At 49.7% G+C, this 14,138-nt stretch overlaps 6 protein-coding genes across 6 annotated transcripts; 3 read left to right on the top strand and 3 right to left on the bottom strand.

Annotated features, from left to right (window-relative positions):
• Positions 1-126: 126 nt before the first annotated feature.
• Positions 127-2,024, top strand: BUR1 (serine/threonine protein kinase, CMGC, CDC2/CDK sub; the record flags this gene model as incomplete). Its single annotated transcript, XM_044820819.1, has 6 exons — positions 127-263; positions 342-423; positions 480-582; positions 634-1,030; positions 1,084-1,275; positions 1,328-2,024. The coding sequence occupies 6 exons, from the start codon at positions 127-129 to the stop codon at positions 2,022-2,024; spliced, it is 1,608 nt and encodes a 535-aa protein (XP_044685119.1).
• Positions 2,025-2,406: 382 nt separating this feature from the next.
• J7337_003100 (uncharacterized protein) lies at positions 2,407-3,111 on the bottom strand (the record flags this gene model as incomplete). Its single annotated transcript, XM_044820818.1, has 3 exons — positions 2,407-2,688; positions 2,736-2,750; positions 2,803-3,111. 3 exons carry the CDS (start codon positions 3,109-3,111, stop codon positions 2,407-2,409), a joined length of 606 nt encoding a protein of 201 aa, XP_044685118.1.
• A 982-nt stretch (positions 3,112-4,093) lies between these two features.
• J7337_003099 (uncharacterized protein) lies at positions 4,094-5,770 on the top strand (the record flags this gene model as incomplete). Its single annotated transcript, XM_044820817.1, has 3 exons — positions 4,094-4,908; positions 5,091-5,676; positions 5,726-5,770. 3 exons carry the CDS (start codon positions 4,094-4,096, stop codon positions 5,768-5,770), a joined length of 1,446 nt encoding a protein of 481 aa, XP_044685117.1.
• A 363-nt stretch (positions 5,771-6,133) lies between these two features.
• KAE1 (putative tRNA threonylcarbamoyladenosine biosynthesis protein kae1) lies at positions 6,134-7,174 on the bottom strand (the record flags this gene model as incomplete). The annotated part of the gene is made up of 1 exon (XM_044820816.1): positions 6,134-7,174. The coding sequence occupies one exon, from the start codon at positions 7,172-7,174 to the stop codon at positions 6,134-6,136; it is 1,041 nt and encodes a 346-aa protein (XP_044685116.1).
• Positions 7,175-8,742: 1,568 nt separating this feature from the next.
• On the bottom strand, positions 8,743-10,746 carry EPL1 (Enhancer of polycomb-like protein 1; the record flags this gene model as incomplete). Its single annotated transcript, XM_044820815.1, has 3 exons — positions 8,743-9,594; positions 9,660-10,430; positions 10,600-10,746. 3 exons carry the CDS (start codon positions 10,744-10,746, stop codon positions 8,743-8,745), a joined length of 1,770 nt encoding a protein of 589 aa, XP_044685115.1.
• Positions 10,747-11,763: 1,017 nt separating this feature from the next.
• CNB1 (Calcineurin subunit B) lies at positions 11,764-12,661 on the top strand (the record flags this gene model as incomplete). Its single annotated transcript, XM_044820814.1, has 5 exons — positions 11,764-11,815; positions 11,921-11,973; positions 12,081-12,154; positions 12,209-12,543; positions 12,651-12,661. The coding sequence occupies 5 exons, from the start codon at positions 11,764-11,766 to the stop codon at positions 12,659-12,661; spliced, it is 525 nt and encodes a 174-aa protein (XP_044685114.1).
• Positions 12,662-14,138: the final 1,477 nt, after the last annotated feature.

The following is a 14,138-nucleotide window of genomic DNA, read 5'->3' as shown; positions in this document are numbered from 1 at the left end:
TTTTCCCGATGATTCACGATTCAGAGGCGATGCGAATCTTGTGAGAAGCCTCCCAGCCTCACTCAACTCTTCTCGACGCGCGCATCGTCAACTCAACTTCTTCGAGCAACCAACGACACAGATAAAATGTCAGACTCGACGCCTGATGGCACTTCGCCTCGAACCTTTGCGCTCAACCACTTGAGACCAAAATCAAGTTTCAAGGGATGCTCCCGTATTTCCGACTATGAGTTGCTAGGCAAACTGGGGGAGGGAACCTTTGGGTACGAACCCCTTGGTCGGCGCATATATCGTCGATCATCGCAACCGAGCCGCGATCGCGTATACTAACGAAAACTCAGTGAGGTTCACCGTGCCCGCCAGCGCAAGACTGGCATACATGTCGCCTTGAAAAAAATCATCATGCATCATGAAAAGGATGGCGTATGTCGAGGCACCACCCCACCCCACCCAAGAACTACACTGACGATCATCACAAGTTTCCCATTACTGCCCTTCGCGAGATTAAGCTCCTCAAGCTCTTGTCGCACAAGAACATCCTGAGGCTCGAAGACATGGCTATCGAGCACCCTACCAGACAGAGTGAGTGGACACGACTGCTCCTTGTTTGACCCAACTGACCACCCCGTTCAGCCGATAAGCGCAAAAAGCCCATCGTATACATGGCCACTCCCTACATGGATCACGATCTTTCCGGTCTTCTCGATAACCCCTCGGTCCATTTCAAGGAGGCTCAGATCAAATGCTACATGCTGCAACTGCTCGAAGGCCTGCGATACCTCCACGACAGCCGCATTCTGCACCGAGACATGAAAGCTGCTAACCTGCTCATCAACAACCAAGGTATCCTTCAGATTGCCGATTTCGGTCTCGCTCGACACTACGAAGGAGATGTTCCAAAGGCTGGTCAGGCCTACGGCGTAGGAAAACGAGATTACACTGGTCTGGTGGTTACTCGATGGTACCGACCACCTGAGCTTTTGCTACAATTACGGCAATACACCCCCGCTATTGACGTTTGGGGAGTAGGGTAAGCGTGGTTCTGGAAGTCCCCATTCTCCTTGGTTCTAACAATCAATGTAGCTGTGTTTTGGGTGAGATGCTCTTCGGAAAGCCCATTTTGGCTGGTGAAAGTGACGCACATCAGCTGGACATGATCTGGGACCTGATGGGATCTCCTAATGAAGACAACATGCCTGGATGGAAGCAGTTGCCTGGGGCTGATCATCTGTCCCCTCGACCACGAACTGGCAACCTCCAGAACAGATTTCGAGAGTAAGTGTACATGGGACATTCTTCAAGGTTCAGTCACTAATCCCGTTTTTAGGTACGGCTCGGGCGCAGTTTCACTATTGAAAGAACTTCTTAAGCTGGACTGGCGGACACGAATCAACGCAGTGGACGCTTTACAACACCCATGGTTCAAGATGGCGCCTCTGCCGTTAGAGCCCCACGAGATTCCCGTTTATGAAGAAAGCCACGAGCTGGACAGAAGAAAGTTCCACGACCGCAAGGCTGCCTTGCCCCCTGCCCCCAAGGGTGGGACTGTAGGTATTGGCCCAGATGCCAAGGGCGCCACAGCGGGCTTCAACAGCAACGAGCCTTACGGGAATGGCCGGAATGGTGTGAACGGAGGCAGATATCGAAACGGACCAGATGAAAGGCGTCCCGCTTGGCAACGAGATCGAGGCGCTGGGTTACCGCCACGACCGCCCCCGAACGATGACACGGACTATCGTGAGCGAGGACCCCCTCGTGGTAGAGGAGCACCTGGGCCAAGAGCACCCCCAGATGTCGACACGTACATACCCGCCTATAATCGGGACGACCCAGGCCGACGGAGGGATGACCGCCCTCCTCCACCACCCAGAGATGATCGTCGGCGACGCAACAGCAGAGAAGACCGACGATACGATAGAGACCGTGGCACCATCAGCCGCAGTAGGTCACCCAGGCATGATCGGTCAAGAGATCGAGACAGGCAAGACCGTGATAGGCCAGACCGTGATGCATACCGGAGATAGGATCCAGCGTCGGCGATACCGCCTCACGTGTACGCAGGCCACAAGGGAAACAGAGATCCAGTGCCACCACATCGAGGAGGGATGAGATTAGGACAAGGATAGTACAGGCGTTGAAGGCGAACAACCGAGATTAATCACATGTCGATCCGGGTATAGCAGGACATGGCGCAACGGATTGATACGACCCAAGTAAGCAACAAAGGAAGAAGAAGAATATCCTTGGAAAGGCTGAGTGTCTAGTCTAGCATTATTACATGAGCGGCGCATGGTATCAGAGGAATTTAGCAGGTCAATCCTCTCGTCTAAGCACATATATTATGGGATTATCCGTAGCGTAGAAGTTTGCAGCTGAGCTTTGATGTACTATAGTACTTATACATGATCAATACTCTGAATCATCATCGTCTTCCTCGTGAATGGTCTGCGATAGTAAGCCACCAGCTGGTCGACGCCTTTGACTGGAAGAGTCAAGCCATTGCCAGTCAAGCTCAGTGCCTGAAGACTGCGAATTTCGTCGACTGCTGGTCTCGAGCAAACTTCCCTTAGAAGATGAACCCCCTGAGTCGATATTGTCACTCTGCATTCCTAGATAGGACGTGATTATGGATGAGAACATGGCCAGGCCGATGCCAGCCAAGATGCCGACGCCAGCTGCAGCACCAAACTAGAAGTTGTTAGACTGAGATAAGCGGAGGTGAGTTTTGACCTTACAAAAGTATACAGCGGCTATAGAACGTTAGCTTAACCTCACTTTACTCAAAAGGATGCAACAACATACCTCTAAGCTAGCCAGAAACGCCCATACAGAACGTACGCCAGCAAGTGTGTAAGAGAAGAGATAAATAGCCGGTGCAAACACAACGAGCAGAATGTTGAGAACAAAGGACAATGGTATGAGAATTAGGCGGAAAGGAAAGCTGATTATAGTGAAAAGCCGTGAGAAGAAGCCTGACCAGTTGAAGGAGAAGAGGAAGCCGAAGACAGCGACAACGATGTCGAATGCGAGTATGAATGGAGAGACTGTGGGTGAGGCCTCCTCTGATGTTGCTGCCACGATTGTGGAAGTTGGTAGTGATGACTCGGACATTTTGGGTTAGAAGAGGTTATGGTGTTGATGGTGAGTTGGGTGAGGTTGTCTATAAGGGAGGAAGGATTACATCACTGCAGATACGAAAGAGTGATAGGGGTTCAACAAGAAGCTCAGTATAGTAACGTGCTTATATGATATTACTCTTGGAAGTTTCGCGAGTCAATTAACGAATGTATTGTAGTAAATCAAGAACATGGCACAAGTTAGAGCTCCCTTGAGCTACTGTAGATTGTGGAGGCAGAGGAAGCTCAAGTCTTATCGAGATGCAATCCATTGGGTGGTTGGCTTGAACAGCTCTCAGTGGGTACCTCATAGCTTGTCTTTTGGTGTTAGTGATGGTCATTTAGTGACCTGAACAATGGGCTTTATGACGCTCAGCGTGGAAGTACCTAAAGACTGTCACCTATCAGACTCCCCGCCACGATTCAACATCCCACCCGTTCTCTTAGGTTCCCTTCATCCATTTCCATCATCGATCAATCTCTCAGATCCATCCATCTCCACCCCCGCGACCAGCGACGAACAAACTCAACGAAGCGACCGAAGCCACAAACAAATCCTTTTCCAGTGAACGGATCTAGGTCGACGATATTTTGGACACAAACATACAAAACAAACAAAAGCGTCGATTTCATCAGCGACACCAAAAATATTGCATCTGAATCATCATCACGCTACACAAGGACCCCGGATTTCGCACCAAACCCTGCCGTGCCGCGTCAGGCCGTTTCTCGCTCGTCCTCCCTCTTCTGACCTCGATCTTCAATTGGCGCTGAGAGCGCACGTGTAATTATTTCCAACGATCGACATAATCGACGAGATCTGCATCATCGAGTTTGACATGCCGTTCGCCATATTCCCGATAAGATACCGATAATCCGACCTTACCCTCAAAGCCTACGCCTACGCCATCATCGCCCAAGATCACACCCTCAAATCGTAGAGCACATCCCTTGGAAGGGAGTAGGAGGTAGTAAACATGGGTAACAACCCGTCTTCGTCCTCCAAACCGACCACGCCGACGACCTCGGCTCCTGGTTCGGCCCACGGTCATCATCATGGCCATGAATCTCCCCGACACCATCTCCGAAAAGATGCTCGTAATATCATCACTGGTCACGCGCATCGCTCTGCTGCGCCTCCGGAGCCTTCTATGGCGCAAGCCCAAGGTTCAACCGTCATTAATCGGCCAAAGAGCTTGCCTCCCACTGCTGTCTCGTCTCTGAGCGGCTCTCCTCATAGCAACTTCGCTGCTGTTCACAAGACTGCTTCTTCCTCGGATGCTAAGGGCATCGCCGAGAAGCATGCAGCTGGAACTCCTGAGCCCAAGCCTGCCGAGAGCAAATCCGCCGAGTCTAAACCTCAGTACCGCGACGAACCTACCAAGCCTGTCGATGTGCCTATGGAGTCCTCTTCTCTTCGATCACACCAATCCGCTCACGTAAATGACACGGCTCTGATTCCCAATAGCAGCATCACAGACATGTACTTGACTAGACCCCCGCGTTTACCCCTCCCTATCGATGAGGAGGTTCACACCCCTGGATCACCTATCTTGGCGCCAGAGTCAGATCTGTCGATACCTGATATTGAGCCTATTGACTCGGACACCATCACACGCAAGAGTTCCGCCCTCAGTGCCACTACAGTTGATGAGGAGGATGGTGAGGAGCTGCGGGTTGATAAGACGAGACCTGTCGTTCAGACCAAGCTGGAATGGCTGAGCGGAGGTGACAAGGTTTATGTGACAGGTACCATCTTTCAATGGAATCGCAAGCAACGATTGCATCCCATGTAAGTGTCATGATGTTATTTATCCTTCCTTCTCTGAGACACGGGTCGATCACTACGTCGTCTGTGTTTCCGTGGCTGCTGTGTTGTCTCAGATGATTGTTGCACACGATTCGTCCGTTCTGCGATAAGGATATGGCCCATATAGAGTCGGGATATAGTTGCTGACATATTTGCCTATCTAGCGAGGGTCGTCCTGGTTGTTTCTCGACAACAGTCTATGTTCTTCCAGGTACACACCATGTCCGCTTCCTGGTAGACGGCATCATGCAGACGTCTCCTGATCTGCCAACCACCGTCGACTTTGGCAACAACCTTGTCAACTATATCGAAGTGAGCCCCGACGATGCTCACAAGAAGCAAGTTCCCGCGCCTCCTGCCGGTCCTCAAGCTGAGGCTCAAGTTGCTGCTGCTGCTCAAACAGTCTCACCAACTCAGGAGAAAGCCTCGAAACCACCGCCCCAGCTAAAAGGCAAACCTGTACCCCCTCCTGAATCTTACCGAAGCCAAATCCCACAGTACCTCGTCGACTTTGATCAGGCCGAGGACTCGCAAGCGTATCAGTATGCCGTCAATGCCATTGAAAGGCTACCAAACCCTCCCGCGCTACCAGGTTTCCTGAGTAAGCCCATCTTGAATGCGGCGACTCTTATGAAAGATGACAACAGTGTGCTCAACATGCCAAACCATACGATTCTAAATCACCTTGCCACCAGCAGCATCAAGAACAACATTCTTGCTGTTTCAGCTACTACTCGATACAGAAATAAGGTATGTCTGCTATACAAAGTACCAAAAGGATGATGCTTACTTGATGTAGTATGTCACAACAATCGTCTACAAGCCCACATCCTCAGATGATTGATAAGACACGATGGACGAACATAATGATTGGGTTATGAGTCATAACCCCCATGCCTTGGGCCTGCTTTCAGACATGCGGGCTCGAAGTTACGATGTGACGTTGAATGCTTGCTATGTATTAGAGGTCTGGGAGATAGACAGGGATTGGCTGTCTAGTATTCTTAGTTTTGATGGAGGAGCAGTGGTGATGAGTTACATAGTGATGGCGACATGAGCTGAGAATAACGAGGGATGTCAAGGCTTCTTGACGCCATGATGAAGCTGATGCGAGAAAGCTCATGGATCAGCTTCAGCAAATACATAAACATATTTAACCATAACAACTCCTTGTGATCTTGTTCTTTTTTATTATTTACTGGAGAGTTCAGTCTCTCCATTTGATAAAGACCTCATCAGTTCTGAATCTCTGTGTACATGTACTCTCCTCCAAAGACGTCCTAAATCCTGTCTCATACGCCAACAAACCAGCATGCGCAATCATGATTCCGTTATCAATACAGAATCTCTCATCAGTAGCATAAACTGACCCTCCTCGCTCTCTTGCCATATGCCCCATCATCTCCTGCAACCTCTCATTACAGCCCACACCTCCCACAATGAGAACCTGCGATGAGCCAACATGCGCCATAGCCCGCTCTGTAATCTCAACCAACATCGCGAATACCGTCTCTTGCAGTGAGAAACATAAATCTTCTGGTGTGAAATCTGCGCCAGCCTTCATCTGTGCAGCAAGTGCATCCGCTGAGGCTAGAATCCCAGAGAACGAACAGTCCATGCCCTTGACTGCGTAGGGAATATCGAGGAGCTTGCTCCCCTTCTTGGCGAGTTGTTCGATATTATATCCTGGTGCGGGATCGTTGCTGATTTCTAACGTGCGAGCGAATCGATCGAGACAGTTTCCAACTGCTATATCCAGTGTTTCGCCAAATATCCTGTATCGCTGCTCGGCATACGCAATCACCTGCGAATTACCACCCGAAACGTATAATACAACCGGATTATCAGCGCCAGTGATATATCTCCCCATCTCGATATGTCCCACGCAATGGTTCACGCCAACAAGGGGTCTATCCCAGAGTAAACTCAATGCTCTCGCTGCAACAGCGACAGAATTCAGCGGGGCGCCCATACCCGGGCCTTTCGTGTAGCAGATGCAATCGACATCTTTGGGGGTGATCTTCGCTTCGGCGAGGGCTTCGCGTGCGAGACGGACGAAGTGGGCGCGGTGGTGGGCTGCTGTGTCTTTGGGGAGGAAGCCGGTTCCTGGGGGAGATACGAAGGTGTCGCGCAGGTTGGAGAGGATTTTTGTCTCGGTTGGGGTGTGAAGAATGACGCCTATTCCGAGTTTGTTGGCGGAGCCTTCGCAGCCGAGGGCGATGTAGGAGGATTTGTCTTTGAAGGCCATTTTGTATGTGAGGTTGAAGATGGGAAGTTTAAAGGTGCGGGGGGTATCGAGATGATGGTGTTGATGTCACTGGCTAGGTACCCAAGCTAGATGGAGGTTGTCGACCTTATTAATGTCAGAATTTTAAACATAAATACAGGGGAATAGAGAAACGGTACAGTTGTTATTAAAGCTATATTTCAAAACTGTCATAAATGTTGGCTTACTCATGTCAAGAAAGTAATAAGTAGACGTCTAATCGATAGAGGGGCAGATCTGATCTCGACCAGGCTTCACTGGGAACAAGGGCAGGTTTGTCAAGCCCCTCGCTTAGGTAGTCCCCTGTAATTATACATCCCACAGTGAGTGTTCCAACGGGCACCAGGCGTCATCACCAGCCACAGTCTCTCTCGTTTCCGTAGCGGACGGGAGGCTCCGATTTACAATTTTCAGGGTCCAGCTAAACCGTGAACAGTAACGGTACATAAAACTCCGTAACGAGGGCAGATCTTTTTTTTACATACGGAAATAGTGGTGATCAACAAGAGAGAATGTACAACTGTGTGAGAACTGGATCATAAAGAATGCATTAATAGTGAAAGAATACTCCGTACGCACTAGACCTAACATCTTCACACTGTCATCATATGAACTACTTTAGATCATGCAAGTTTTTTTTTCTACGGAGTATGTCTTTTTTTTCTTCTTCTTCTTTAGCACCAGCCACGTTGTCTCCATAAAAAGCTTCTACTGTGGCTAAAAGATGTGTAAATCCACAACACCCGGTTCGCCGGCCACTTTTCCTTCACTTGCAGCCCGCCCTCCACTCTAAAGCCTCCTCTATCACTCGCATTTCGCACTCGGCAGCTTTTTCCCACTGTCCCATACCATTAAATCACTATCCCAGGGCGCATACGCTTTTCTTCATGACACTAGCAGGTATATTGCTCTTTGTTTCGATTTCTTTCTCGCTTATACGTTTACGTGGCCCCTGCTAATATGACATCCCTATCAGCCTGGTCCTCTCATCTAAGCTTGGTTACCTTTTACAGCACGGCACCATGATCATGCAACATCTCTCCTTCTACGACACAGTCAACACGGCGATACACTCTCTCTGTTACTTCTGGTAGCCTAGCCGCTACAATTCTATCATCAAGTTCGCACTCGCTGTCGTCGGTATATCAGATCCCGATGATACAGAGCTTCCCCTCAGCCTCCAACATGACAGCGCATGATCACCTCACGGCGCAACGATGATCTTTCCGACTACGGCAAAGACATACGATACACGACTCTTGGGAAGGGGCAGCATCATCTTTGTGGTCTAAAAGTCGACCATGGTTCTTTTTTCATTTTATCTCGACCTGGGCCGCAGAATGTTCTTTCGCTCCAAAACCCGAATGCCCACCACCCGTTCCGAAACTCCTTGCAATGCCCTGGTCAACGACTAAATAATACACGATGCCCCATCTGTCTACCGAGGGCTCATCGACTTTGCCCAGCAGTCCGCCGTCCGTTCTGTCAATATTTCTGGGGTATAAAACAAACATCCACCATATTCATACAATCCACTGTCCACGGTACGCTTACTGCACCGTCTGCGCTGCTTGAGCTTGTGCTTGTGCAACCGCCGCCGCTTTAGCTTGCGCTTTCATTGCCAGATGTGCTTGTGCTGCCGCTTGAGCGTGGGCTTGAGCATGCGCATGCGCCGCCGCTTGTGCTGATGCTGGCGATGGCAGTACCCTGTTACCTGCTTGTGCTTGAGCTGCTACCACGGCATCTGGTGGTACTGCTGGGCGTCCTCGAAACATGTATGGGTTCAACGGAATTGTTGCCCGGAACTTCAATGCCCGGGTATCAAATGGATCAACTTCATATACAGGTGGCTCATCGTCATCCGAATCCGAGTCGTATCTCCACCTATCCGACTTCTCGCCATATTCTGGCGGTGGCGTCACCATGCCTCTTCGATCAATCCACAATCGGTTCAGTCGACCAATACGTCGACGGAACGAAGGTTGGCTACCCTTGGAAGGCTCATTTGATCCAGCGGAAAACTGGAAGACAGGTGCCTCACGTTTGTCCACTTGCGGGGCATCAGGTATGTGTGTGTCCACTTCCATTTCTGACGATGTGGATGCAGGGGGTGTCATCAAGTACTGCGTCTTCGCTTGTCGGAACTTGACTTCTGTGCCCTGTTCCTTGACTGGCGACAGCGGCTCCCCAGTTAGGTCAATATGGTTATGGTTCCACTTCCGGTGGTTCTGAACCTTCATTTCTATGTCAAGTCGAAGTTCATTCTCCTTCTCTGTCAGCTTGTCTGACAACAAGACAAGGTCAGCATCCAGTGTTCTTCCATCAGACCGTACAGGTTGTCGCAAGTGGGCACCGGTTGGCTGTCGGATGACTGGGGGCTCTGCAGGCTTGCGTTTCTGAGGCTACAAAGCGAGTTAGCATACAAGGAGCGGAACAGTCTCGCATTGCGAGTATTGGCTTGGCGTACCTTTTGATTGACGAGATCCTCGTCCTCGCCTTTGATGCCCAGCCGAAGTTTGGTCTCCTTGAGTCTTGCCCTTTCTTCAAACAGAGCGCGGTCCATCGACATGAGCTCTCGCTTCAACATTTCACGTTCATATGCGACGAGTACCAATTGCCGGCCATCCTCAAGTTCTCGTCGCAACTTCTTTAGTGTTTCTGCAATTTTGTTGTCACGAGCTCTGGTCTTTCGAGTCTGGCGAGCCTCGCGTCGTCTGAAACAGACGAAGGGGTCTGTGTCATCAGTCTCCTGATGAGTCTCAAACTTGAGAGTGGGATGCAATGGCTTATTGCCAGCCTCCTGTCGCCTTGACTTCCAATATTCGTACACAGGCTTAGCATGTTGAAGAATTGCCGGCGACCCAAGCTCGTGAAGTGCAGGTACCATCATGTCATAGGCGGCAACGGTATTATCGACTGCTGCAAATGGTGTCTGCTCCGCTGCCGTGTCTTCAAACACCTCCATGATGCGTTCAAAGTCATCCTCAGAGAGTGCCCCGGCAGCGGGTGGTTTACTATTATACTGTTTGAGGAACTCATCGTCCTCGGTGGTCATGTCATAGAGACACGATATACACTCCTCAACTGTTTGTGAAAAACGGATGTAAGAGGAGGGTTTATGGAAAGGGACAGGATAGAGCTCGTCATAGTTGATGTCGCTCTCCTGGGGAGGCGGAACAGGAATTTCTTGGTCATTGCTGGTTCCTGCCTCCTTGAGAATGGTTTGAAGATGGTATTCCTATTGAGAAGGTTAGTATGAGGTCGAGGCCAGGAAATGGACTGCTTGTTGCTTGTTGCTGGATGATAGTACCATCCAATCACAGCAGGACAGGGATGGGGTGAGGAAACAAATCACGTGAACAAACACGTGATATCACGATATGTGGCAGAACAAAGGGATGACTCACATTTTCCTCGGCCTGCTCGACACCGGTCGCGATTTGGTTGTCGGTCGTTAAAGCTTCATACTCGTTCGGATCGATCTGGTCTTCGCGAAGAACTGGAAGCGTCGTCTTGACGTTCAACTTCTTGACGCGGACTTTGCGTGATGACATGATGCCAGGGGGTTGGAGGGAGGTAGGAGAGAGAGGCGGTCAGGCGGCGGAAAAACCGCGAAAAAAAGCGATCAAGTCATAAAACAAGGACTTTTGAGTTGATTTTCGACAAAGAATTAATGAAAAAGGTGCTGTTGTAGTCTTCTTCGATGGCAGCTTGGTCGGGCTCGATGGGGTGACGTTGGGGTTTGTTTTGGCGCGTAAAGATTTTTCTCTGCTGCTGCCCGGAGTTTTTGGCAAGGGAGAGTCAATGAATGGCTAGAGAGAGAACGGTAGAGTTTGATGACGGTGTGCTGATGGGAGGGGTCGAGGTCACTCCCCACGGTGTCTTTGCGGGTAAGGTACTTATGACGCTTGGACCAGTGCCTCCTTTTTTTTGGGGCTGCACTTTCCTTCCGTTTGGTACGGAAGCTGATGGTTTGTTTTGCTGGGGGCGCGCATTTTAGTGGTAGGTGCCCCGAAATAGCGCTTGCTTTTAGTGAGGTAACACTGAAAACGTAGGAACGTTTTGTTGCTGGCTCGACAACCACGTACCAGACTGTCTCTGACAAAACGGTAGGTGGTCATATCAATATTTCTTGAATCTTATCATTTTAATGCCTTCGCGTATCCTTAAATATGAGCATTTCTCCTAAATAAACTGTATTCTTTGATTGTGCCTTCAATTAATCCAAGTTTTAGTTGCTGACCGTAACACAAATCAACATGGAAGGTGCACCGTAAGGATAACGGAAGTCGTGCTTGCAAGAAGCGGGAGGTCCTACTTTCTTGAGGTGGTTGCCCCGCAAAAGTAATTACCCCTCTGCGTACTTGCCCCTTTGCGCAGAAGATCGGTCTAGAATTACCTAAACTTAGCGATAGTGACAGTGAGACCTCACTTCAGCCTTATCACCAACATTTGAACAACAGCACAATACAGCTTATTTATAACCCACCGACGCCGCTTCGCTACAACTTAATTCACCCCCGAAACAAACACCCGCACTCAAATCCACGACATATCTCTACGTTGCCAAAATGGGCAACACCACCAGCGCAGTCCTGGACAACCTCGTCCAAGGATCCAACTGTGAGCCTTGCCCTGGCCCCTTGGAAGCCCTGACCCCTCAACGCGAACGCACGGTTGGGGGATGGGTGATGGAATGAAACTTATACTGAGATGTACGGTTTCTAGTCGACAGAGATGAAGTTGATCGTCTGCGAAAGCGATTCATGAAGCTGGACAAGGTGTGCATGCTTTCCAACTTTTTGGTCCTTTGTCATGTCGGATGATGCGCATGGCTGGGACTGTCACAAGCATAATGGACATCAAGAGCTGACTTGGGACTTTCTAGGACAACTCCGGTACGATCGAACGCGATGAATTCCTCAGTCTTCCCCAGATCTCCTCCAACCCTCTGGCAACACGGTCCGTCCAAGCTGCTTCATACCTCTCGCCAATTAGCTAACTCAGCTGCAACAGAATGATCGCCATTTTTGACGAAGATGGTGGGGGTGACGTCGATTTCCAAGAATTCGTTACAGGTCTCTCAGCTTTCAGCGCCAAGGGAAACAAGGAACAGAAGCTGCAGTTCGCCTTCAAGGTCTACGACATTGACCGTGACGGCTATATCAGCAACGGAGAGCTGTTCATTGTCCTCAAGATGATGGTCGGCAGCAACCTTAAGGATCAGCAGCTGCAGCAGATTGTGGACAAGACTATCATGGAGGCCGATCTCGACAAGGACGGCAAGATTAGCTTTGAGGAGTTCACCAAGATGGTTGAGTCGACTGACATCAGTATGAGCATGACTGTCGGTAAGTTGTTTGAGGCTAGAGTTGCATCTGTGTCGGCGATGAGTTGTGCCGTCATGACCGGCAACTGGGACTTGCGTGATGTATCAGACGCTGACCTGATATTACAGACCAGTTCTAAGCGATCGCTCATAAAAGGGTGCATACAGGGTAGGGGAGTACAGGTTTCATCATTGCCATGGACTTACACGGTCCATAGTCCTACGAGGACTACTGGTGGAAATGGATGAGGAAGATGGGGTTGGAACACCTAGCGAATCTAAACATCATTATGATTATGAATTCACGCATTCTGTTTTGTTGACTGACAGACTTCTGTTGCCCTCTGCTCAGCTTATGACGAAGCTGATCATCTAGTATATTCGAACGCTCGCCTCGGTATGATATCTTTTCGGCGTAAAGAGTTCTGGGTTGGCATGGCAGCTCGCAGATAAACACCGTGGGGGGTTCTTCAGCTCGCTGAAACTCCCAATGCCTACAATTTGCATGGCGACCGTCTTGACTTTATCCACCTTCGAGACGAAGACATAAGCAGCGGTTGATAGGGGGCTAGTATGGGTATGAACTTGATGCCTAAAGGCATGAATGATTCGCTTCTTCGCCTTCATCTTCCTCTTCAGCTCGTTCATTCGACCATTATTGAATTCGATAGTTCATCCCCCCTCTAATGAACTATAGCTCCACGGGTTTCTTGACTACTCACCCAGCGTAATAGAGTGCTGCTGATGTTAAACTCATACAAAAAGACCATTGGCAAAGACTGATGTGTTCCTGGTTCACAGCCTAGATTCGGACAGTTCGGGCATGATGCTCATCAAGATCTCTCTCAGCAACGCGCAGAAGCACATCAACGCAATATCACTTTACCATGCTCAGCTTGGTGGGAATAACGGTCTCTAGAAGGCCGACCGTGAGATCTTTTTCTGGTATTCTTTGAATTATCATATCAGTGTCAATGAGAGTGTGCGACCAAGTCTTGTACGGGAAGTCATACCACTCCACAAACCCGTGTTACCCTGCGTCCCTGAACGAGACCCAATCTACTATTGGCCTCTAACATGACCGTTACTTTATGATTTCAAAGCTGGAAGAGATGCCAGAGTTACAAAAACCTGTCGTCTATTGCCTCTCAGCGGCCATGCAACGTCCATTCAGCCAGGAGTCGGAATATGCTCTCGCTCAGGGCGCACTCTTACAAGATAATTACATCAGCAAACTCTAACACTTTACGACACTCTGAATACGATTAAGGTAAACGTGCCGCGACAGCTATGTCAGAAACAAAGCCGCACCGAACGCGTGGCTGAGGCCCCTTTTTCGGTATGCTCGGACGTCTTCAACGTCGTCCAACCATATAGTACATACTTTACAGGGGCCGCACGTCCTGGGTGAAACTCAAAGCATGCGCCTCGTAGCCTTGACGAGGCTGATGTTTGTTTTCGCAGAACATGGCAGGGCTTGCAGAGGCCATGAGGAAACAAGGCTATGCAACGCTCATGGGGGCAAAGTTCAGAAGTAGGTTATACCAGCCAGATTCAAGTCTTGATGTTCCTTTGTTTGGATATCCCCGGTGGTGAGACAGGGCGCATCATGTGCAT

This window comes from Fusarium musae, chromosome 2, assembly GCF_019915245.1.
Source record: "Fusarium musae strain F31 chromosome 2, whole genome shotgun sequence".
Lineage (NCBI taxonomy): Eukaryota > Fungi > Ascomycota > Sordariomycetes > Hypocreales > Nectriaceae > Fusarium > Fusarium musae.
The sequence above is the reverse complement of the archived record's forward strand: the minus strand, read 5'-3'. Positions and strand labels throughout refer to the sequence as shown.